Source organism: Rattus rattus, chromosome 6 (genome assembly GCF_011064425.1).
Source record: "Rattus rattus isolate New Zealand chromosome 6, Rrattus_CSIRO_v1, whole genome shotgun sequence".
Taxonomy (NCBI): Eukaryota; Metazoa; Chordata; class Mammalia; order Rodentia; family Muridae; genus Rattus; species Rattus rattus.
Window position 1 is genome coordinate 130,252,950 of NC_046159.1, and position 27,009 is coordinate 130,279,958.

Here is a 27,009-nt window from a genome sequence, read left to right on the forward strand (position 1 = left end):
TTGTTAGCATCTCTATTCTAGCTGGTCCACAGGCTTGTATTTACCTTCTTATTCGTTTCTCTCTATATACAGACAATAAGCATCTGCAGAGTATGGATTTAATGTGAATCATGTCCCTCATTATATCAGTTGATTACAGGCATAGGTTGCGTTCACCAGATATTTGTTGAACACCGGGGCTTGTAGCAGTTGGTCAATAAAGCCCAGTTGAATGAATGGTTGCATAGTAAACAACTACCATATATGCTTGTATATATGACTTGGAAATTTTACAGACAACATTTTGAAGCCTTTCTACAGCCCTGTACGGTACATATGACCATCCTCATTTTGCAGTTTGGAATCTCATAAAGTCTCTAATATTGCAAATGAAAGAACTAAGTCCACTGAACTAAATGACTCCAAATCCATTTATTTTCTATGTGATTCTGTGCATTATGAAAAGTGGACTCAAAGTGAAGATTATATTCTTCCACTCTGAAAGGAGGGGAAATCCCATTTCCTAGGATTGTTTAAAGAATAAATAAAATAATGTGTATGAAGTGTCGGGCAATGTTTATAAAGAGTAGATTTTATTTCACACTGGATTCTTCTCTTGAGACTCAGAGCATCAGCAGCATTTGTAATTTCTGAGAAGGATCAGAATAAGTGAATGTGAAGGACCTGACTTTCTCATTGCCCCACATAGGCTCATTCTCCCATTTACATGGAGGGCATAAAATAAACCTCTATGGGGTGATATATCTTAACTAGTTCTCTTTTAATACTTGTTTATGGGAAGTCATTCTGGTGGTCAAGAAAATAAGACAGAGAACTTCCAAGTATAGTTAGTAAGAGAGTATTAAGTCTGGAGTCTTACCTGGTCTGTGTTGTTTTGGTGAATTCCAAGAGAGCAATTCTGGTGCAGATTCCTCGGAATACGTTGTCTTACCAAGGCAACATGTCTCTTAATGAGTGTCACTTTCTTTACCACATGATTTTTTTTAGGAAAAGAGAAAGGAAAATGCAGAGAAAATAAACATTAAGTCTATGATACTATGTATTTATGGGTCCTATGTTGTGATATCAATCTCCTGGGAATGACGTTTAAGATAGTAGCCTGTGGAGATGTGTTACTCATGGGCCATGGGCCGTGTTCCAGTAAGGGAAAGCAATCCTTCCATAGTCTTCACATCCCTGCAGTTCCTCTGAGAAGTAGAATGAGGCAATCTCCATTGCTATTGGTGCTTGGCTAGTGAGAGCTCTGGGTTTAAGGACGAGGCGCTTTCTTCTCTTCCTGAGGCTCTTGGCTCACTCCTTTCAAGGTAACCACCAAGCCAAGTCACTGACAATAGTTAGAAGAAAATCTCTTGACAACCCAGGCAGTGGTTTATTTCCAGTCAAACTTTCAGATAAACACTAAACAGGGTAAAGCTTCCAGCACTCATACAACTCACATTTCCCTGAAGTGGTTAGCATAAATGTCGTCTTCTGACCTGCTGTGCAACAAAGCTGTGTTTAAAAAGAACAAAATAGAATATATGAGCGTAAGGTTTTCTACTAGTGTTCCATTTTAATGTTCTTTAATGTTCTAAAATTTGTCTTTTAAGTTTAAAGAAGCAAATATCAAAGGAAAACATGTTTTAAAAACGATTATCCAAGCAACAAGGTAATACCTAAAAATTATAAAAATTGACTTAAGGACAACATTAACAAGATAACTTCTGAATTATCTCCCAAAATAAGGCATTTAGCTAAAGCAAGTAAACAAAACACCCAAAAGTCAAACTAAACAAAATAAACTATTCCAATAAATATCTGTTTGAAATATTAAGGCTGTTTTAACATTAACACATTCTTCTTTTCATAGAATGATTAACATTTTTCTTGATAGTATTTCTAAAAGAATAGGTCATCTTGCACCAATATTAGTAGAAGTATTTTATCCTGTAAAAACTAGCTATGTTTATTTTAAATATATTTGCTATTTAATAAGACTCTTTGGACTTAAACCGTGCACCATTTGAGGACTTGTTGATTATTGCGATAAGGCAGAAAATAAAAAGTGCTTGGGATTCTACTTGTGTTTAGTATTTTCCCTAGGTACTGCTTTTGGTGTGTGTGTGTGTTGGGGTGAGGCGGGCAATAAACCTTTATCTTCTTCAGAGAAAACGCCCATGCTAGATTTAAAAACTAAATGAAGACCATGCCTTAACATCTTTGTATTTACTACATGGTCTCCATAGAGCAAGTATAGAGTGTCCCTTTATGTGGACTCTGTGGCCATCCACACGGGGCTCATAGAGCATACAAGTTGGCTGGAAAGTATAAGTATAAGTATCAAAAGGAAACACTCTTTAGAGAAAGAAAATTTGCTATCTCCAGGACTCCGAGTCTTTTCTCGCCCTCGCTTATATTTTGAGATTAAAAAAAATATGATTCAAATTTAGTATGAATTTTTATGTCTGGTATGAAAAGAAAGAGAGAATTTTCATGGATAAGAACATGTATAGTAAGAATGACCTTTAGCTTCCTGATGGAAAACATTTAGAGAGAACAGAAACCACTGTAGAATTTCAAAAGGAAGAAATTCCTTTTGAGCTGCCAGATTGACTTTTCTCAATAGCATAAACAGCAGATGCTGTGAATGCCAAAGGACTATGACCTCTGACCCTGATGTTCACACAGATGTCCTTTGTTTTAATTCATTTTGTGTCTGGATGTATGTTTTGGGGAGTTTCCTTTTTCCTTAACTTGAGTGAAGTCTGGTCTTGGTTCGTGTCTCACTTTGCCTCTTGCAAGCATGAAGAGAAATCTTTAATATAGAGGAAGCCTGGCCTTGAGCATGAGAGTGGGTAGAAATACTCATTAGTATAAATAAGTGGGTCATTTATGCATTCAAAAACTTGGAGAAGACATACTAAAATTAATCAAAGTAATAGAATGTTAATTTTAAACTTTTATATGTATGTTTTAAGATGCATGACAGATTTTTTTTATAATGAAGACGCATTACTTTGAGAGCAGGAACAATTTAGCATTATACAAAAGGCAATGTGGGTCTTTTAACCCATCATTATTTCCCAGGACTAGAGGCCTGAGTCACCAGAGGAAGTACATACAAGGGTCAGTGAGCTGTGAGCTGGACACCCAGGCCAGGTAGCCTGCCTGGACTCGGGTTTCTCTCCTGACACGAGGAGCCGTGAGTGGTTTGGTATCGTCCAGTTCTAGGATGCCTAAGTTCACTTATGGTCTCACCACAGAGTGTGCTGTATTACTTGAAAATGCCCTCACTTTGAGCAACAGAAACCTTGACTAAACATGACAAAGCTAAACCAATCAATAATAATAGGATTAATTGGGCATCATACTACATCTTTTGGCTTGAATAGTAAAGGTGAGAGAGATAGTCATTGAGTAGGGACCAGAACGTATCTGTCCGAGCACTCAAAATAGATTTGTGGAATGCACGAAAAGGCTGTATTATGACCCTCATAGGTAAAGATAGTTCCTTTCTTTCTTTCATTGTACCTTCCTACATAAAGACATTTAAAATCAATATGACTGAACGAATATAAAAAATGAATCTAGGTGGGATCAATTACCATATATTCATTAATAGTTTATTTTTATTATGTTTTAAAATATATTTAAATTCTATTTAAAAACTAGAGATACCTGAGGGCAGGGGCTGTGTTCTAGATCACTGTTGTTCTCAGAGCTCCCACTGCAACACTATATACCTAAGAACTGCTCAACTGTGGAGCTGACCTAACAATCCCCTTTATTCTATTCTAGGGTGAGCCAGGTCCTCCTGGTCCTTATGGTCCTCCAGGAGCCCCTGGTATTGGACAGCAAGGTGTTAAGGTAAAGATACTTGCTTCTTTATCCGTAGATAACTATTGAATTTCTATGGGACTTGGAAAGAAGGGCATAAGTTCTCTTCAGCACTTTTCTGCAGCAGTTGCAAACATTTTGGGTCTTTGGACACTGCAGCATCCTGGTCTGGGACAATTAGCATAAGAATACTCAAGATATTGGAGTGGATTGGAATGTGTGTCTCCAAATACACAGTCTCTGATAATGTACAGGCGGTTCTGTTGGGTTCCTTGGGCTGTAAACGCTAATGTGCAAATACACTATTGGGAAGCGAGTGGCACCTTAACATCTTAACACATTACGTAAGCAGAAACTAGAGGCCCAAAATGCTGAGCAAATAAATGCTGGCAGGAAGATTTGTAGGGAATCGGTAGGGAGCGCCCTGGGATGCTCTGGGTCACACAGAACATATGAGAGAGTAGAGGTTCATACTGATTTTAAATGGACTTTCAGGATCATAAGACTTTAATACAGAGCTGAAAGGGAGCAGCCCTAATTCAGGATGCCTAGAAGGTAATCAAGTGCACAGCATTTCAGCAATCAGGATACTCAGATTCCAGGGAAGGTGGGACTTCAATGGGCAGAGTTAGAGGAGAAGAGGTTTCTGATCAAGCGTGAAGCAGAGCTTAAGGTGGGGTGAAAGTCGATAGGGAAGGGGGTGACATCTTAGGATAGTGGCAGGGAATAGCACATATTTTATCTTGGCCATCTCAGAAACTGCCGTCCATTTCCCCGTTTCTACAGTATCATTTATAAGTGCAGAGATAATCGAGTTGCGTTTAATTAATAACTCTCCCCGTAACTACTTTTCCTGTTTCAGGGTGAAAGGGGCCAGGAAGGAAGGACAGGCGCTCCAGGACCGATTGGAATTGGTGACCCCGGACAGCCAGTAAGTGGCAAACGCTGCAAGAGGAGTAAAGTGGGAGAGTATGGTTCTTGCGTGTTCATTCTGGTAAAAAGAAACACCCAAGTGACTCTACTGGGGATGTTTTTATGTTAAAAGTCCATTAATAGTAGAAGTATGTAAGAATGAGATCCGCATTACTTTTCCTGCTTGAAATATGGCTACATGTGTATATACATGCATATGCACATACATGTGTGTAGGATGTTTTCAACTGGTCTTTCCTCATTGTAATATCTTTTCAGATTACTTAGCTTGGTAAAATGAAAGGGTTCTGAGGTGACAACGTTCCCAGGAGGTGACAGATCCGGATTGAAGTCTCCGGTCTACACATGGTCGTTGGTACCACTGTAGCCCTGAGAACGGTGGAGGCTAGCCCCAGAGGCTGAGCCATTCATTATGTAATCCTTGAGAGCGCTCTAAAGTTAGGCTTGGTGATGGGACAAAGATAAAGCCTGTTTTATTCCCGGCTTCCACCTTATGGAGCTTTGAAGTTTGCTATTGTTGGAAAAGGAAAAAAGGATTCTGTCAAGAGAGATCTGAAGAGGAAATGAATAAAACATGACTCTTCTGTTATGAGGAACTTCATAACTTCTCAAGTGATTTTTATTCTGAGTAAAGAACTGGAGCTGGCTTATGGAGGCAGAAGCCAAAGCAGCCAGCCACAGCAGTAACCTCCTTGGCTTTGCATTGCATATTGCCTCATGGAATCACTGACGGAAACATGTTTCTTTCCAGTACCCGTGAAGTAAACAAATGTATTGTCTAAGGTTTTGTGTTATATGAACGTGTGTGTGTGTGTGTGTGTGTGTGTGTGTGTGTGTGCACGCGCTGTGCGCCCATGCGCCTGTGCGTGTGCATTGCACATGATTTCCGGCCTCTAAGGGGCCACAGAGGGCATGAGACCCCCTGGAGCTAAATTGGAGCAGGTAGTTGTGAGCTGTTCCAGTGTGGGTCTTGGGAACTGAACTGGAGTTTTCTGCTAGAGCAGAATGATCTCTAATTGCTGAGCTATCTCTCTAGTCGCTAATTTGATTTCTTTATAGAGTCTAGACATGAATTCCTCATTAACATTTCATCATTTCATTCTAAATAATTTATTAGTGTTATTATATTTTCAGTTAACTTATATATATGTATATATATATATATACACATATACATATTCTTAGTTGTTTCTTCCTCTTTCTACTTTATTTTCTTACTCTTATTTTATAGACAGGGTCTCCTGTAGCCCAGGCTTGCCTCAAGCTTCTTATATAGGCAAGGATGACCTTGAATTTCTGATCACCCTGCCTCTACCTCCAGAGAACTGGGATCACAGGTGTGTGCCAACTTACCCAGCTTGTGTCGCACTGAGTCTTGGGATGTGTGGATCCAGGGCAAGTACTCCACTAACTGAACTATATCCCCAGACTTTTTATCCCACTTGGCTGATTTTTCTCCTTTTTAGAAAGTGCATCATGTTTTAGTAGCCGATTTGAGTGAAAGCATATTAGCAGTAAGCTCAGTCATTGGTTTACATATTATTTTGTTTTTTTTAAAACATGAAATAGTATTGTATGTTTATATATCACACAATCAGATGAATCAATATTATAAATATTAAAATAATGTTAAATTTTAAATAATAATTTAAAAATAGTAACGCTTGTAAAGCGTTCATTTTGTTTATTATTCGTGTGTGTGCAGGCATGCGCACTGACAGGGTAGTTCTCTACTTTCCTCACGGGTTCTAGAGATTAAACTCAATTCATCAGAGTGGTCGGCCATCCCCTTTACCTTCTAAGACTTCTCGCTGGCCCTTACCTTCTTAGCAATGATGGAATCCTGCGTTGCATGTTAATTCCTCTGTATACCACCAACACTTGGGGCCCTTGAGGTGTTAGCAGTATGTTTCTAACTCTTTAGTCATTTACCCTTTATCCGGTCCACCATACTTTGCATGCAAATGAAGGCTTGTGCTTGCTCCAATCATAGTTGCCTCTTCAGCACAGGTCCATCTGCTCTCCCCCTGTGGTCTAGGTAGAAATAGCTGGAGGGTCATCTGAGTCTATCTAGGCTGGCACAAACTATTTCACATAACCCTGGGCAAGGCTGTGCCTTCTTCAGCTGGGGGTGGGGGTTAGGAGGGTAGGGGGTGGGGTCGTCCCTGTATAATTCTCTCAAGGTGTCTTTAAGTGGTGGCTGTGGGGCACAAGGCTAGTGAGTCTGGGTGTTTGATTGGCAATCCTCTTGTTCTAGGCAGCCAAGGTAGCAAGAGTCCAATGTTGGCTAATTATGGAGTCAGAATGCCCCAACCCTCAAGTGATTTGCTCATTTAAAGGAAATGAACATCAGGGGTGCTTAAGAACATAAAGAGGTTCTCATTAACTCTATCAATGATTTAACAGCTTAACAGTACATAACACCGGCCCAGTGCCTCAGGGAGCAGGAAACTCTCTTCTTCAGTTTTCATGGCCACAGCAACAGCTTAGAGGACAATGTATACTGTACCTCTGTGGATTACTTGTCCTTCTGTTGGTAGCTGGAACACTTTCACAGTGTGGTCAGGACACCCAGTGCTTGTGTATTTCTCTGTTTGCCAAGCCACAGCTATGCAAATTACACTGACCTGACCTTCTGATGGCCTGTGATTCAAGTGGAAAGAGAGATCATAACAAAGGTGGGACAAAGCCCAGTACAATGAATGATGCTATATCAAATGTCACAATTAAATAAATGAGTCTTGCATTTACGTAGTTTTGTAGCTATTATTTAGTGAAGTAACCCAATCACAAAAGAACCCACATGGTATGCACTCACTGATAAGTGGATATTAGCCCCAAAGCTTGAAATACCCAATTAACCACATGAAGTTCAAGAAAAAGGAAGATCAAAGTGTGGATGTTTCAGTCCTTCTTAGAAGGGGGAACAAAATACTGAAGGGAGGAAATACGGAGACAGTGTGTGGAGTAGAGACTGAAGGAAAGGCTATCCAGAGACTGCCACACATGGGGATCCATCCCATATAAGTCACCAAACCCAGACACTATTGGGGATGCCAAGAAGTACATGCTGACAGGAGCCTGATATAGCTGTCTCCCGAAAGACTCTGCCAGAGCCTGACTAATACAGAGGCAGATGCTTGTAGCCAACCATTGGACTGATAACAGGGTCCCTAATGGAGAAGTTAGAGAAAGGACTGAAGGAGCTGAAGGGGTTTGCAACCCCATATGAAGAACAACAATATCAAGCAACCAGACTCACCAGTGCTCCCAGGGACTAAACCACCAACCAAAGAGTACACAAGAAGCAACCCATGACTCCAGTTGCACATGTAGCAGAGGATGGCCCTTTTGGGCACCAATGGGAGGAGAAGCCCTTGGTCTTGTGAAGGCTTAATGCCTCAGAGTAGGGGAATGCTAGGGCGAGGAGGCCAAAGGGAGTGGGGAGGTGGGTAGGGGAGCACCCTCGTAGAAGCAGGGGGAGGAGGGGTAGGATAGGAAGTTTCTGGAGGGGAAACTGGAAAAGGGGATAACATTTGAAATGTAAATAAAAAAGTATCCAATAAAAGAAAAGAAAAAAATTATTTAGAAGTAGCAGGAGGATTGGAAAAGATTCTGCTGAAATCTCTTTGCTTTTGCCTCTTCGCTTGATCATTTGTAATGATCTCAGGCTTGGTACTATTCTTGGTAGCACAGCAATGTAAGCATGTGAGTAGCTGAAGTAACACTTGAGCTCTGATACCTAACTCTGAACTGTTGGTCCTCCGTGTAATTACCACTAGTGTGGCACTTATCCGGTAAGTACAAGTGACTCATAAAGAGTAAATTGACCAGGAGTCTCAGGGTAATCTCTTTGTGTGTGCAAGGTTATTCAGAGTACTTTCAATAAAAAGTATGCTCTGAAGTAGAACTCTAATTACTTCCAGGTTAAAAATAAAGTAGATGACACTGTTTGAAGATAATGGCCAATTTTTACTATGTGTTAGCACACTTATCTTTAATGCTTGGTTTTATGAAGGGAAGTAATATTATAAATATAATGAGCAATCGTATTTTATTTCATTGTTAATGTCTCCATAAAGCCTTTCACTGATGAGACTGTGCTAATTAGGTTTTTGCATTATATGTATATTTGGTAAAAGCCAAATAAGTTTGCCATGGTTATAATGGCTTCTCTTGGTTTTTTTTCCAAGGGCAGTGAGATTGTTTATGGAAGCCTTTCTGTCTTTAAAAGGTGATACACAGGTCTAGGATGCAGTAGCTCAGTTGGTAGAATGCTTGCCTAGCATGCAGAAGGCTCTGAGTTCAATTCCCAGGACTATATTAACCCTCTGTGGTGGCTCATAGTGTATCTCAGGACTAAAGAAGTAAAGACAGAAATATCAGGAGTTCAGGGTCATCTTGGCTACAGGAATTTGGGTTCAGGGCATCCTATCTAAATGAACAAACACGAATTTAGATTAAAAAATAAAATGACAACCATTTGCAAATAAAAGTGTTCTTATAAGATGATAGTTTGCATGGATGGCTTAATAAACTGAGAGCATCATTTATCTGGTTCAAGTACCTACTATTTCTCTTCTCTGGTTAATAACCATCTTCTTTCATGTGTACTTAGCTGAAGGACTGCAGAGCATATTAATAGTATGGAATATTACTCCAGCTTGTGGCGATTAAACCTTGGATCACTGGTTTTTAAATCACCCAGGTGCCTGTGGGCATTAGCTCTGTCCCTAGGACTTGAAGTGCATAGTTTCTTAGAGTGCCAATGTTCTCGCTTTCACTTTAACTGATGACATGTTCTAAAAATTCAGAGAAGAAGAAGGAGGACTTGTTCTTGTATTTGTTCTGTTCAGTGTGCCTCTCCCCACACAGTTCAATGTCAGCCAATCTCCCACAGACTGGATTATGTCAAGACTTTCACAAAAGGACAGGTGTAGCAGTTGTGGGACTCAGATTGAATTTTTTTAATCAGGGCTAGTAAGTATGTATTGGATGATTAATACTTAGGACAGTGTTTAGCATTAGAAAGACTAAACTATTTAAACTCACAACTGTTAATATGTGGTACCACTTACTCTTGTATCTAAATCCAAAAGTCACTGAAATTAGTTTTTAATTGTCACAAGAGACTGTTTACTCTCTGGGACCAGGAGTGGATCAATCTGCTGTTCTAGAACCAGCCCAGTACCTTTCACCTATTGGATATTTGATGTATTAGTCAGTGTTCTCTTGCTGTGATAAAACACCATTACTAAAGAAACATGGTGGTGGTTGTGGGGTGTTTCAGTGTGCATGTGATAGTCCCTCATGAAGAGAAGCAAGGATGTAGGCCCAATCAGAAACCCGGAGACAGGAACTGAAGGAGAGGTCATGGAGTCGACGCTGTTTACTTGGCTTGTCCTCCATGTCTGCTCAGAAATGCTTTCTTATACAACTTGGGACAACCTGTCCAGTGGTAGCAACAACCCTAGTGGGCAGGGTCCATGACATCAATAATTAATTAAAAAAAGCACCCCTGCAGACATACCTTAAGTATAATATGATGGAAGCAATCCCCCAGTTGAACTTTTCCTTAAGTGACTCCAGTTTGTATCAAGCTGACAAAAATGAACTCACTCAAATGTCCCCTCATCAACGTGACACACAAGCACCACTATAAATCTCTGAAGCAGAGACCTAAGAATTGTAGAAGTTATGGGAAAAACCTGATGCCTGGTACCATGTGATCGGGTTGGAGTTCCTGAAGAGGTTAGGAGGCAATGGAGTTAGGAGTACAATCTCGGTTGCCATGGAAGCCTCAGGATTGACAGGTCATGGAAAGAAGTGGAGGGTTGATACTTGGCAAGGTTGGGGTCCCCGAAGAGGCCTGGAGAGGCCATTGGTAAAAGTGAAGCCTCTGTTGCTGTGGAGCCCCTCCTGTATTAGAGATGGTGTGACAGTGGCATGAACACTGAGGATAGCAGCAGGTGTGGAGTGGAGCTGGCCTGCAGAGAGACATCTGTGTGTGCTATGATGGCAGAGCTGGAGGGGTTGGACTGCCTATGTCCTTTGGGGTCCAGAAGATCACAAGTGACAAATGTCAGACACAGGTCTACAGGATGTGGATTATGCTGCTGACCTTGGGTGTTGCTGTGATCTGAGTGTGACTGTGCTCTAGCTCTCCCTTCTGAGTAGTACGTAACTTATTTCAGATTTTAGAGGAGCCTATGGTTAAAAGACTTTAGAAATCCAAGGAGAACTTGGATTTTTAAAGTGTTGAAAACGATAAAGACTGGGGATTTTAAACGTTGAGACTGTCTTTTATGTATCATGAGCGCTTGAGGACAAAGGATAAAGGAAAGGTTATGGTTTAATAGTAACGTGTTTGTGTGCCAAGTAGACATGGAGTCAGTAATACTGCTGAATTTTTGTCTACTTGACACAAACCGGAGTCATCTAGGTAAAGGGAATCTCAGTTGAGGGACTTTTCCCACTAGATTGGCCTGTGGGCATGTCTTTGGGGACATTTTCTTAGTTGCTAATTGAAGTAGGAGTGTTCAGACCACTATGGGCGGTGCTGTTCCTACACAGGTGAGTCTAAGTTATATAACAAAGGCAGAGGAAACAAGCTAGTGTGGTTATGCTTTAAGATGGTTCCTGCTTTCAGGTTCCTGCCTTGAGCTGACACCATTGTGTTATTTGATAATAGACTGTAATTTGCAAACCAAATAAACTTTTCTTCTCCAAGTTGTTTTGGCAGTGGTGTTTTATCACAACAACAGGAAACAAACAGTTAGATTTGGTGTTTATTGAATGAATAAGTGGACTCACATATAGATATTCCTTTTATTTAATGTAATTGTGTTTTCCCTTTGTCCTATCATTAGGGAAGAGCCATTGTTAATGCTTTTGTTGTTAAATTTACTGATATGAACTTGGCACTTCTTAGTTTGCAATCTAGTTCTTGTGCTCATTTGAAATTTTTCTCTCTAACTACTGTTTGGCCATTAGAGCAAACTGTCATAGATATTAGACTTTTGATTAAAGTTTGGGAGTTAAAAGCTAGGTGTCCCATAAGCATTGCAATTTAAATTGAATTCTATGTTAGCTTTTTATTTTAATTAAGTCTTTACTAAGTAGGCTATGTGTAAATAACAAAGACCAACTTTTAAAATATGCAATATTATCGGGAAAAGTATTCAAGTCTGGGATAAAGTTAGGCGTGTTTGTTAGTTTTATGAGACAGGGTCTCTCTATATAGCTCTGATTACATAGACCAGGGTGGCCTTGAACTCTCAGAGACTCACCTGGCTCAGCCTCCCAAGTGCTAAGGTTCAGGGTAACCTCCATCACACACAGTTGATTATTTTCTTATGTGTGAATGCATGAATGCAGCATGCTGAGTCCCGTCCTCCTCCTACTCTTGTGCAGAAACCATTACTAAAGCTTTTGGCATGTGTGCTGGAAATCTGAGTTAAAGCCCTCATGACTGTCCTTACCCACTGACCATGTCCTCAGTGCCTAAAACTAGGAATATTTTAACTTTTATTGATTTTTTTATATATATGATCTTTTTGCCTGCGTGCAGATCTGTACACCACATGCATGCCTGATTTTCAAAGAGGCCAGAGAGGACATTGGATCTGCTGAAACCGGAAGCACAGACAGTTGTGAGCCACCATGTGGGTGCTGGGGATCGAACTAAATCCTCTGGAAAAAGTCAGTTCTCTATCCTCTGATCGTCTCTCCAGCCCCCAAATAGGAGTTGTCGAAGGTCAAAAAATTTTCCTCCTCTCGAAAAAAGAAAAGATTAAAAAAATGAGGAAGTTTTGAATTTCTCAATTTAAGCTATTTCTTCTAATACATGGACTGGTAATCAGGTGCACTGGCCAAGCGAGTAGGCTTGTGAGAGTAGTCCACAGAATTGCCCACAAGCACCAAAGCCAGCACACAGCAAACATAGTAACTGACAACACTTTTGGGGAAGAGACAGGTAGATCCTGAGGCTCACTGGGTAGCCAGCCTAGACAAAAAAGCTCCAGGTTCCGTGAGAGATCATGCCTCAAAAAGTACTATGGAGAGCTGAAGAGATGGCTCAGCAGTTCAAAGAATGTATCGCTCTTGTGGAGACTCTAGATCAGTTCCCACCACCCATGTCAGATGCCTCACAACTACCTCTAACTCTAGTTCCAGGGGACCCCCTCCCCCACATACTAAAATAAAATGCCCATTTTTAATACAAGCTCCCCCCTTTATTTTCATTCAGTTTTTGGTTGGTGGGTTTTCTGCCTGCCAACTTTGCCCTGCACTTGTACTATTTTCTTTCTTGCTGTGCGAGAAGCCTCACCTCTCCCGGTGCCCTGAGAGGAGCCTAAATGACTTCTTCAAACCACTGAGGCTAAATGTCATGCCCACCATTAGTGATCTTATGAAGATATATGATTTATGCATAAAATTGTCTCTGAATGCACCCAGGTCCAAAAATAACTCAAGTGTGTCAGGTCAGAAAGTGAGTCAGAGGGAAACTGTTAATGGTTCCCACCGGCTCACGAAGGCCTTTCCCCAGGCTCTCCCAATATGTACTCAAATGCATAAGTCTCTCTTTGTCCTTCTTCAGGACCACACAGTCCTGGATTCCTTGTCTCATGGGATGTATTTTTTTTACCCATATTCGGAAGCATTACCTATTTCCATTTTTCTCTACTTTGAAGACAGCTAGAAGCTCTTATACCATTCAGACAGGAGGTATATTGAATCCAGTGAGAATCCTGTTTCTCTCAGCTGATCCATATGGATTGTACTCCAAGGATTCTTAGTAAAAAAGACCGAGACCACCATGTCTGTGGGAACTGAAATTAACCGTTCTCTTCTGCCTTCTTCTTCCCACCTTACCATCTCCCATTCTCCTTCCTCTTCTATTTCCCATTCTCTCCTTCCTTAATCAGGGTCCCCGTGGTCCTGAAGGAGCACCAGGAGAGAGGGGCCTACCAGGAGAAGGATTTCCAGGACCAAAGGTAAGAAAAGTTTTGAACCATTGGAAAAAGTACTTTGTCTAAATCGTTAGAAGCTAAGTGTTCTCCTGGCCACCCTCACCCTATCAGATAAAAGACTATGCAAATTTACCCAGAACCTGAAAGCACATATGCATGAAATTTACAATTATAAAATAAGTAATCAGCAGACTTGCATTTCATGTAATTACTATGTATTAATTAGAAAATTATCTTAGTTTATAGGCGCTAAAGTCACATGCATTTGTTTTTGGTCCAAAAGTTAAATTAATGAGTGTAGCTATGGCAACCCTTGGTTCACAGCTTTAATTTACTGAACACAGATAAGAGAGTCTAACACCCCAGTTTAATAGGATTGCCATAAACACTGTAAGAAAAATAACTTTAACACAAAGAACAAGACATTCTGAAAGACCTGCCTTTGACCTGGAGCTGGGAAAGCGGGCTTCCCCCTGCTTTCTCTACTCAGTGTGTTGGCAATTCTTTCTGTAAAGTCCCCAAATAGCAGGTACTTAAGGATTTATGAGCCACTGATAACGGTTTCAATGACTCAGCTCTGTTGTAGTCGGGAAATAGCTACAAACAATGTATAAATGATGTCTGTGGCTGACCAGTAAAACCATATGAACAGAAATAGGCAGTGGAGACTGGTTAGTGGTCTATGATTGGCCAACCACTGGTCTGAAGTCTGTAGCCTATCTGCCAGAGGCCACATAGGGAATAATTTTCTAAGGTACTTGGGGCCCTATCCACAGACTTTCAGAATAAAACACGTATTTGAGATCTTTCTTCATTTCTAAAAGCTTTCTCTGAAACATACATGTTGAGGTACACACACACACAATCCTGACAGCCACACGCTGCTCTCCAAGTGTCTAAGAACACTTGGAGACATGTGTCAAAAAATTACAATATATAGAGTCTTAAATATTTTAGTATCCAGTAGATTTATATTTGTGTCTAACATAAGCAATCTAGAAAATTCAATTAGCCAGAATTATTTCTTTTTACATCTGTGCATGTTTAAGCAGTGTGTGTGTGTGTGTGTGTGTGTGTGTGTGTGTGTGTGTGTGTGAGAGAGAGAGAGAGAGAGAGAGAGAGAGATGGAGGGAGAGAGAGAATATTATATTCAATACTAAAATACTAGGAAGTATAATATTTCATGACATGCCCAACTTATTTTTATACAGTATAAAAATGATACAATGTGGGGCCTGGAGAGATGGCTTAGCAATTAAGAATACTAGCTGGTCTTCCAGAGAACCCAAATCTGATTCCCAAAACTTGCATGGGGGCTCATGACCACATGTAACTTCAGTTCTAGGGAATTTGATGTCCTTTTCTGGCCTCTAATGACATTGGTCATGAGTGTGGTGCACAGACATACATGTAGGCAAATCACCACACACACACACAAAAAGATATGATAAACTCTGGAATATAACCCAGGGACTCCCAACTTACCAAGGAAATGACATATATTCTCAGTGATCCTTTAGGATCAAGTGTAAATGGTTGAATTCTGGGTAACAATTAGTCAGAGCACTTTATTCTCCCACTAGGCTATTAATGAGAGTTTTCTATAGGTAGCTAATTTGCAATGATGTGGGGGAAATGTGTAGTTAAATTATGGTGTTTTGGTTTTGCTTCTGTCTCAGTAATAAAATATCCTGACAGAAATCAACTTGCAGGACAAAGCTTATTTTAGCTCAACATTTCAGGTTATCATACATCAGCAGAGAAGTAACAGTAGCAGGAGCCTGAGGGAGCTGGTCATTTCACACCCACAATCAGGAACAAAGAGAATGGTTGCACGCATGCTCACTGGCTTACCTGTGTATGTTCTGTTCTGTTTCTTCACTCATGTACAGTTTAGGGCCCCTTCCTTAAGGAATTGTGGCACGCAGAGTGGGCTGTGTTTTCCCACATTGACTGACTTAAGACAAACCTCCACAGATGTGCCCACAGACCAATCAAACGTAGACAGTCTTTTGAGACCCTTTCCTAGGTGATTCTACATCTTGTCAAGTTGAGAATTAAACTAGCCACCACCTATCGTTATAGAAAGGAATGTAGTTATAGTTCCCTGCTTCTTAGGAAGCATTCTTTTACCTGCAGTCCTAGTAAATTCATTAACCTAATGTCACTTCTGATTGAGTCCTGTGGCTTCTTTTCCCTATAAAGGTACAAAGTATTGAGACTTTATAGATATAAGATCAGGGTAAGCCAAATAGATTATGTTAGCATAGTTTACTCAATATTTTCTATGAACTTATAAACTTAGATTCTTAGTAGATCTTTATAAATTTAGACACAAAATGTTCAATCAGTAATCCAATCCCAGAAAGTATTAGAGACAAATCTTTTCTAACACAATGGATTCATTTTCATCACTAGTGAGAACAGAGGCTTGCTATCTCTAGTCACACTGCACTTTTGATTGAGTCTCTGATGAGATTGGAATTTAGCCCCTTTCTAGCTTGAGTGGTGGTGTATGTGTATGCATGCCTTTGGTGGATAGATTCTTTCCTGTTTAAATGTTGAAACTAATCTTTTCTTCTGGGTTACAAGTGTCAACATTAGAATTACTCATTTGGAATAAGCAATGAATCTGGATGCCTGACTTGAAAAAATTATTTGTAGCATAATTATCAGTAACTATAATGTAAACTCTTTTAAAACTCTTATTTCTCTTTGTGTACTGATACCTTTCTCATTTGCTTTTAGGGGGAAAAGGGTTCTGAAGGACCAACTGGCCCACAAGGATTACAAGGCCTGTCAATCAAAGGGGATAAGGTAGTGAATATCAAGAATATAATGGAAGCCATTATACAGTAAAATTATCCTTGACATTGCTCTTTATTCACGTACAGTTTGAATTGCATATAATATGATATAATATGACAAGCATCCCACGCAGGTATCTGGGTAATCATCAACCAGCAAGGTGAGTCATTTTACTATGCAGGGTGAATTATGATGTGAACATTCATATTATTTATATTTCAAATAACTTCTTACTTATTTGAGTTCTAACTTCCAATGCATCCCGTCATCAGCGATATGTCTTTGAAGCAAGATATTAGCGAAAGATAATTTCTGGGAAAGAACACAACTGTTCAAAATATATTGGTGGAGGGATGAAAAGGAAAGAGAAAGGATGCAATTATATTATGATCTCAGAAACTTAAAAGAGCACATTGACTATAATCTAATATGTGATTATTTTTTCTACATATATATCCATCTATCACTGGGTTCTCAGTTAAAATTATTACTTTTAACTTGGGCTAGAGTAAGGGAATCATTTAAGAAAAGTAGCTTTGCTGTCCTTTGTCAGAGACTCTCAGAGCCTGCCTAAGGTTAGGTAAAGGTTATTGGCTCACTGTAGTGAGGGAGATCTGTGGTGATGGAACCAGTAACAACTTAGGACAAAGATGCAGGGCTAGGCTTTCCATAGACTTTGGGCTTGTGTTGGGTGGTTTGGGGAACATTCACAAAAGCACAAGCTGGGATTGGATGCTTTCAGGAGTCGAGATAATTTTATGGTTGAGCATTTTAATGGGTCTCCTCTAGAACTTATGGGAAAATAGAGCTTGGGTGAGTTATGACTGGGTGAGAAAAAGTAGAAGCACTCAGTTTCAGACAATATACCAAGTTTAGTCAGTATCTGACCTATTCTTGAAATTTGAACAGTATTCATTTGACTCTGCTGGTCCATGGCATTGTCAGGTGTTTGTGGTCTGTGACTCCCATTTAGCTCCATAGCCTCACTACCCAGTCCTAGCTAGGGGTAGAACTGAAGCTGGTGATGGAAACTACCTAAAGAGCAATGGGAAGGGAAAGTTTCCAGAGGGAGGAGATATATACTATATGCTGCATATTTGTCTGTATAATGTTCTCAGGCATGTGTGCGCATGTGCATGCACGCGCACATGCACACACACACATGCACACATCTATACAAACTCAAAGCATGTGTACACACATATATAATTAAAAGAAGAGGTCATGAATTATAGAGGGAGTAGAGGACTCAGGAGCAATTGGATGGGAGAGAAGGTGGGATAGCAGTAGGTATAATATTCTTGTGTGAAATCCTCAGAGAATATTAAAATAAATATAAAAAGAGATACATGCAAAAACTAGTGACTTCATACCAATTGAGTTCTTTATCTGTTAACCTCTAAGCATGTCATTATATTGTTTATATTAGAAGGACAACTGGTAAGATTATCTCACGTGTTGTGTTTCAAGCCTGAATGGTATATTCTCTTTGAACTAATTAGCAAAAAAAAAATGACAAACAGTGATTCATACAAATTTAATATCTAATATAATTCTTGGTTCAAATAGCTTAGCTCCAGGTGTAACCACAGCTGCAAATACTTTAGAAATGCACAAAGTTTTCTTTTTTCCTTTGAGGCTATGAGAACATGAAGGTTGTGAGACCAGTGAATTAACCTTCTAGCTGTTACTGGGGCATGGTATTTGTGCATTAACATCTGGAGTTCATAAAAAGAAACCTGAAATACCTGCACACCATCACATAGCAAACCTTTTATTTGTTGTTCTTTTACAAGTCCAACTCTGTCCCCTTCCCCTTTACTAGGTTTTTTTCTTTTCCTATTGTTTTAAGTAAAACATGAGGTTCAGAAACTTTGGTGTGTGACTCAGGTGACAAAGTAATACTCCTATCTTAAGGGCTCACAAATAAATGATTGGTTAAAAAATTAGAATTAGAATTAAGAAATTATTTATTTATTTATTTTCTTTAATAAAGTTTTGAATTGTTTATATCATACTATGTAATATAAAGACATTTTCATATTTACACACACACACACACTGTATGCTGAACATATTTTCCTTCCCATAATCCTCCTCTCTCCCTTCCAGTAGTTTCCTTTATTTCCACAACAGTTGTGCTTGCTCTTTCAGGTCATATATACCAGATTTTAGGAAACATACATACAATATTTCTCTATCCAGGACTATCTTTATTCTTTTTGCATTATTTTCTCCAGTGTATTCACTTAAAAATAATTCTTCACTTATTAATTACCCCATGTGGTGGTGAGAGGACACCTTTGTGGAATTGGTTCTGGTTCTTCCTTCCACCTTTACATTGGTTCCATGGATCAAACTCAGGTAGTTAGGCTTGGGGGGCAAGTACTTTTAGCCACTGAGCCATCTTGATGACCTAGCTGCTTCCATTTTTTAAGAAACTGGGGGGGCTATAGTGAGCTGTTAAAGGATAGGCTCACAACCAACGTTTCTTTGTGCAAATGATGTAACTTCATTCTGAACAGCTGAAAGGGTTGCATTATATATATATATGTACCACATTCTTTTTTTACCTATTCTATGCTTTTAAACATCTAAATTTGTTTCATAACTTAGCTATTATGCATGGTGCTAGAACAAACATTGATGACAGCTTAGGAATTTAATTGGAAACTCGGTATAAAGGGAGTCGCTGATTTCCTTGCTGACTATTTGCAGGTTGTTGGTTTTGAGTTGGGTTCTGGAGTCAACAGACTTGAAACTACTGTCATCTGACACATCTCAAGTTATGGGACATGGTGGGGATTCTTGAAGGTCAACTGGGAAGTAGAGGCACAGCAAGGCGTTATACAGATGATTAAATTAGACAAGGCATGAAACCCACTTAGTTCACAGCCCCCTGGAGAAGAAATCAAGTTCTGAATCAGAGAAGTCTATCTGTGAATCTAAGCTGGACACATTTTTATTCTAGGGCATGCCTTGACACAAGTTTAACATACTTTAATTTATAGAAAGCCTGGTCCAATTATGTGATTTTTGTTTATAAGTAACTATTTAGCCCAAGTTGCCTGCCTATCTTTTGAACCAAATGTTACTGGCACAGACCTACCTGGTCATTTAGCTTTTACCTATGGCTGTTTGTATGCCACTAAAGCAGCAACTTTTAGTTATAAAACTGACCTCGTTTTGGCTGTCAAGATTCATTATGTAATCTTATAAGAAAAGGTTTGCTAACTGGGCATGGAGGTACAGGGCTGTACTTACAGCTACTCTGGAGGCTTAGGCAGGGGCATCTCAAATTCAAAACGTGACCAGACCATGGAGTAAGCTCAAGGTTAACAAGAACAACCTTGAAAGCTTGTATATTCAAAATAAAAAATATCTCAGTGAGAGAGAGCTTGCCTCACATGAATGAGGCCTTAAGTTCAATTACAATGAGGCCTTAAGTTCAATTACAAATACCCTGACCAAAAACATTTGCTCACCCTGATGCAGTCTAAATATCATTGCCATTGAAACAGACTTATTTGTCCACGCTGCTCAACAGAATAGTTCTCAGTAAGCATACTTGACCTAATAGTAGTGCACACCGACCCCACCCCTTTTGAAGCTCTCTCTTTTCTTGGTCTCTGGATGATCTTCTTAGTCCTCTTCTTGGTTCCATTTCACTTATCTCTAAATGCTGGAGCTCTAGAAGGACTTGATTCTGACTCTCTCTGTCTCTTGGTAAAGTCACCCAGGCATGGTATTAACTACTATTGTCAATATTGAAATCCCTAGTCTAATTCTCTCCCACTTAGTATCCTCACTTAGATGTCAGTTTTAGGCTTTTCAAATTTAGAAAGTCTGAAATTGAGCTCCAGGTATCACCCCACCCCCTCCAACCTTGCTTCTCTCTTGATTTTTCCCAGTTGGAGCAAATCCTGTTATCTCTACTTCATAAGCAACCTAGGACCGTGAGCTGGCACATGCCGTGTAGTCTCCCTTGGAGTCCTTCTAAGTCATCCACTCTCCTGCCTGAAACTGATCCCTAGTTCCTCTCTTTCTCCAGGAGATCCAGTGTCCTTACCACCATGTCAGTCCCTGTTGATGCTTCTACCAGGCTACCATTCTTCTCTGACATCATTGGCTAAAGTTGTCTTCATTGACAGACATCTCACCCGTGCTGTCTCTTTGCTGTTTCTGATTCAGTGAGCCATTATTCTTCCACTAACGATTTGTTCTGTCCAAAATCCTTAACTCATGTTTCTACCTTCCTTTTCATCAAGGAAGCCATCCTGCCAGCATTTCTAGAGCTGTCATGCGTCCCTTGCTTAGGATTTTTCCTAAGTATTGATCACCATTCAAAATAGTATATTTTTAACCCATCCTTAATCATTCTGCAAGCTCTACTGAGGAGGGAAACTTGGGGCTGTTTGGACCTATGTTTCCCATGTTTGACCTGTGTTCCTGCCATACAATGAGCACTCAAAAAACCTTATAGGAAAACTTGTGAAATGAATGGTCAATACTGTTTCTTCACACACATAACCATTTTTGGAGACAGGGTCTTACTATGCAGCTCTGACTGGCCTGGAACTTGCTATATAGACTAGGCTGGTATCTGACTCACAGATATCCACCTGCCTCAGCTTCCTGGGTGCTAGGATTAGAGGCATGTGCCACCATACCTGTTCTCCCTGGCAACTTCGATTTAGTTTTCTCAGAGAAGTTTCTTCAATTCTTTCATTTTGCTGTCTTTCATACTTAATTTTTGACATATTATTGGAAGAATTTAAAAATACTTTTATTCAGTTTGACTCTCAAATCTCACCACAATTTATTAATTTTATACTTTTAAGTATCATTCCTAAGGAAATATTTTAATCTTTATAAAAACTTTAGATGGTTTGGGTTGTAAGAGACTGGCAATGGCTATTAAATGTAAACTGTTACAAATTTTAGGTTGTTCTTATATGCTCAGGAATATTTATGCATATACATATGCATATACACATATGTATATAGACATGTGCATATATATTTATGCATACACATATACATATATACATATATATGTATACATATACATATACATATACATATACATATACATATACATATACATATATGTCTATAACAACGATTAATAAAAAGTGGTCATAAATTTGAAAGAGAGCAAGGAGGGGTATATGAGGAGATAGGCAGGGCAGGGAGAAAGAGGGTAAATGATGTAATTATATTATAATGTCAAAACTAAAATAGATAACACACATTTCATTAAAGATAAACAATTTAGACAAAAATTGAATATATCACTAATTATTTTGGTAGATTTGGACTATAGATTATAGAAAGGATTAGAAGATTGAATTTTTTCCATGTTGACTTTGTTAAAAGTATCAAGATAAATTTTAATCTAGGTCAGTTCTAGATTATCAAGCCATGGGTAAATGAAGCTTTTTCTACTTATATTTTGGCAGGGGGATTTGGGACCTGTGGGACCCCAGGGACCAGCAGGTATTCCTGGCATTGGAAGTCAAGGCGAGCAGGTAAGCCATATTTGCTTCTTCTGCCCTGGCCCCAAACATTTCATTCCAGTCCTGTGTTTAGGCCAGGGCAGCAAGAATCAGTGTTCCCTTGGCAACTGAATTCCAGTGGAGTTTACATTCAGAATATGCAGGAAAGGGTAAAATAGTATCACAAGGCTATTATAATTTTAGAACTTTGAGGGAGTAAAAAAAAAAAAGTAAGTTATGTGCCATGTTTTTGTTTCACCCCACCCCACCCCCAACCATTCACCTACCCAACTATAGCATTACAATTTAAATAAGTAACAGAATCAAATGTGATGACTTAATTTAAAGACATTCATCCCAAATAGAAGCAGCCCATGATGGGATTTGTTTATAAAGGACATGGGCCCGTTATGGTCAGAAAAAGGGAAGGATGTCCGTGTGCTCAGAGCTAGACCTGCTTCAAAAATCTTCTAATACTTGGGGAAGCTGGAAAACTGTCTACTGTAAATGGTGTGGAGCCCGGACATCAGCGCTATCTGCTATTGTTCACTCTCTGCCTTTAGCCATACACTCTCATTTAATCAAAGCCCCCAGCAAATACAGATTTATTGCCCTGGTTACAAAGTGGCAAGCACATTGGATTGAAATTTATGGCTACGGCTTGACTTGTGATGTTGCCTGGAGACTTCATAGTACTTCCTTGACCTCGAGTGATGAGGGAAGTAAAAGGTTTGAAAGTGAGGTAATTCCAAATCTCATTGTTGACCTGTAATGTCAGGTTTATTCCTAAGACTTCTTTATCATTATTACTGTATATTTGTCATCCCAAGAAACAGTGAGGTTGGCGACTATTTCTTTTCTCAGCTCCTCACATTTGGCAGAGTTCCCAGTCTAAGACACTAGGAGAATTAAGGTGCATCAAGGTCATTCTGAGACTAAGTACTGAGGTAATAATTAAGAGCTGGGCCTTCTGGCTACTGATGAGGCCAGGTTGACTCACAAGACTGCAGTTTGTCTGCTGGGCCCTGCAGGGATCCCTTCTGGTCCTGAGATGCTGGCAGGGCTGTTACATCCTGGATTGTGTGGTTTGTTGGGGATACAAATCTGGGACTCAGATGAGTTCAAAGACAGACCACTCTGGCCAGATGGTCTGTGGATTCTGAACCTCCCACTCGTGGATTCCTGGACTCCTGTTTCCTTTAATGCCAGCTCTTGATGGAGATTGTCATTTATTTATTTTGTTAGTTTTTTTAAAAGATTCTATTTCTTTCTTCATTACAAAAGAAAATAATAAAAACTTAAAGGCAAAATGTCTTTGTGGGGCTGACCCTTAGTGGTGGGAGAATTAATGGAGTGTAGTGTTTGTAAACTTCTCTGCACAAAGAAAGAACTACTTAGTGTTTTAAGAGAAATGGCATCAATAATACTTATTTAATCTCTGTTCATTCAGCCTTTCAATTCCATTCTTAGGCTTAATCTAGCATACTCTTGTGTTCATCACTCCTCCCTGCATTACTTGCTATAGGAATATATTTCTCCACTCATCTATTTATGAGGAAAATCTGTTTCTAGTGATCCATGGTCAACATTCTTTGGATGGTCTGCAAATTTCATTATATATTTAGAGATTTGATCATGGTTCACAGAGTGAAATAGACTATAAGTAATCATATACATATATGTATATGGTTCTACAGATACATATAGGCACACATGCTCCATGTACATGCTATGGTATTTTGTTCCTTGTTCATTGAATGTTACTTTCGGGCAGCTGTAAAAGTTAGTTAGTTGCTTCTTAGAACTACTGTAGTTCCCCTAAATTATATGGACTACTCAGACTCATCAATCATATGGAAAGGCATGGCATTTGCTTTTTATTTTATGTGTATGAGTGTTGGCCTACATGTATGTTTGTACACTATGTGCAGGAGGACAGAAGAAGGCATCGGATTCCTTAGAACTGGAGTTACAGATGATTGTCAGTGCCATTTGGGGACTGTGAACTTAAATATTCTGTAAGATTAGCGAGTACTCTTGGTCACTGAGCCAAGTCTCCATCCCCAGTGTTTACATTTTAAAAACGAACGAGCAGCTATATTATCTAACTGGAGCCAAAGGGATGACGTTTTTGTATTATATAAGCATCAATTAATGTGTTTTGTAAACACTGCTTCTACAGTTACAGTTTGTGGGATGCAAGCAAGCATAATTTTATTGTTTTCCTCTTGATAGCCTTTAATAATTTTCCCCCAGCGGGAGCCATGTCTTCTCTTTCCTGCCACTTAATGAAGTTTCCAGCTGAGCACAGACTCTTTGGATCACTTTTAGACAGTGGTAGTTGTAAGATCGCTGCATGCTGCAAAAATCAAATTTAATGTTGTATCTGGTTGAAGAGAAACAGAAACATACCTGGTGACTATTAACTGTCTCCTAATCTTCATTATCTGGTACCGGCTGGAGGGGATGACAGGTTCTCTTTTCTTCTAGGCTGAGGTGGAGGGAGTCTTGGCAGTTGAACGTGAAAGGTTTTCTAGGTCATTTGTGTGGTACACGGTCTGTGCTGTCAGGGTTTGGGGGACATGCTCTGACCTCTCACCTTTGTATCTCTTTCATTACCCCTTTGTCCATTTCTCCTAGGCTATGGGTGGAAACCTTTCTCCTGCTGCACTTCCTATCAGCCTGGTTTTGCTGAAGCTTCGTTCTTTCTGCTGTAGTTGTTTTGCCCTCTTGGTCACCTGGACAAGATTCAAAATAGTTGCAGGCCGCCCTTGCCTCCTACTTGTAATGCCTTTCATCAACAGTAAACTCTGACGAACCTCAGCTCTGACAAACTCTGGGTACACAGGATGATTCCAGTCTGGCCTCTTTGAGCTACCACAGGTCATTTTAGGTTTCTCAGGACTGAGATGGTCCCCCGTGTTCCTCAAACCAAAAGTCAAAGTACAAGTGTCTTCATTGAAGTCTTCATTCTGGGTCAGAGTAAAATAAGTCCCAACCAAGCCCCTTCCCATCCTCTACAAAGAATGCTCCTTGTAATCTAGAGAAATTTCTCTAGAAAAGAAGTTTGTAAGCCCTATGTTCTTCTATCTCAATTTACCTGTACAGTGCAGTGAGGAGTTGTGTATTTAAACAGGTCTTACTTCATGTCAGTCAGCTGCTTTTTAGAGTCCAGATCATGTCTTTAACGTCATTGCATCAAATGATGAAATAAGCTTTTCTGTATGCCGTATATACTTGCAGGGGAAAAAAAAAAGCAGTGAATTTGTTTAGCACTGTGGAATTTCCCTTCTTATATTGAAAATTGCAAGCTGGGGCAGATGCTGTGTTCATTGGGGTTGTCAATGGTACAGGCAACTTTATTATTGTTTATCTGTCTCCCTGGGAAGCTTTCTTCATCTACGTGGTACAAGACTACTACATGGCTTGACTCTATCCACAGGAAGAAGAGAAGGACAGAGTACTTCTTTTTTTCAATTAATGAGAACTTGCATACATCACTCCACATCCACACCCTAACAGCCACAATCTAGCCCATTCAACCACACCTGACTCTCTATGAGGATGAGGAAGCATGTATTCTGTTTTTTGAGACAAGGTCTTATTATGTAGGTGTTGACTGGTCTGGAATTCGATGTATAGACCAGGATGGCCCCAAACTCATAGAGATTGGCTTCTTACTACCTCCCAAATCCTATTGCTTACTGGAAGCATGAAATTTATTCCAATTATTTAGGTGGGCTAACTGAAATTTCTCTTACTATCATAAAAGGAAAGGATATACATTGGGATTTAAGCAATGGGATTTGATTAGAAGCTTCTAGTTGTCTTGCTAATTTCAAATGTCACTTTAAAAGTCACAAGACTGTTCTCCATGTCATAATTTCACTAACATTTAAAACTTTTATTCTGAAGGGGATCCAAGGTCCAACTGGTCCACCTGGTCCACAAGGACCCCCAGGACAAGGCTCACCTGGTCCTAAGGTAATTTTCTAAATGACAGAAATATTTAGTACATTTATAGCATAATTGTCATTTATGATTAATTTTCTATGACTCTGCAAAAGAACAGATGGAATTGACTTAAAAATCAGAACATTTTATGCCAAACGATACTGGTATTATTAATGACTTAGAAAGTCTAATATTCTTCTTGCTTTAAGATGCTTTTACCTGCCTAACCTTTATTTATATCTTGTTTATATTTTTAATTATTGAAACTGTATTCTAGCAGTGCAAATAGGCAACCTTCTCTGGGCTGGTGGGCTTGTATTCTCACCAGTGTTCCCACGGTGGGTTCAAGTTCCAGAGTCTTCAAAAGATGGAGGCAGAATAATCTAAAAAGTAAAGAGTTTACCTTGAACTTTGGAATCAGATTATCCCTTAGTTTGGAATCCCCTTTCATCCTTTGAGGAGAGGCAGTTATTATGTAATTAGTTACCATCCATAGATTTTCAAGAATCACTATTCATTGTTAAATAAATAAATAAATAAATAAATAAATAAATAAATAAATAAAAAAGAAAGTTCTCAGAGATGCTTGTTCACCTTGGAGCCCACATATAAGAAAGATGCCATTTCTACCCTTTAGATTTATTTGTTTGTTTGTTTTTGGAGGTGTAGGGAAAGAAGAGATCTTTCTATATACATCAGGTTAGTCTCTGACACTTAGGATCACCCTGTGTCTGTGCCTCCCTAGTGCTGAGATTACAGCTGTGTCTCACTTGAGGTTTTACTTGGGGCTCATCATGAGGACTCAGGATGGTCTCTGATTGGCTCTTGGCCAGAGATCACCCGGGCTCTCCATGTGTATGTTTAACTGTTAGATAATCTAACTATTTTTTCAAGGTGTTCCTACACATATTTACTACATGCCTATATTTTAAGTCAAATGCAATAAAATCCATGTAACTGAAGGGACTTCACATGTAACTAGCACCATGTCTATACATGTGGTTGTGTGTGTGAATTAAGTAGATATG

General features: G+C 39.5%; 1 protein-coding gene across 1 annotated transcript in view; it reads left to right on the forward strand.

Annotated features, from left to right (window-relative positions):
* Positions 1-27,009, forward strand: part of Col28a1 (collagen type XXVIII alpha 1 chain) — a 149,869-nt gene that overhangs the window by 35,282 nt on the left and 87,578 nt on the right. The window contains exons 12-17 of the mRNA XM_032906950.1: positions 3,778-3,846; positions 4,679-4,747; positions 13,677-13,745; positions 16,470-16,538; positions 21,992-22,060; positions 25,943-26,011. Coding sequence (XP_032762841.1) covers positions 3,778-3,846; positions 4,679-4,747; positions 13,677-13,745; positions 16,470-16,538; positions 21,992-22,060; positions 25,943-26,011 — 414 coding nt within the window. The remainder of the gene's footprint in view (positions 1-3,777; positions 3,847-4,678; positions 4,748-13,676; positions 13,746-16,469; positions 16,539-21,991; positions 22,061-25,942; positions 26,012-27,009) is intronic.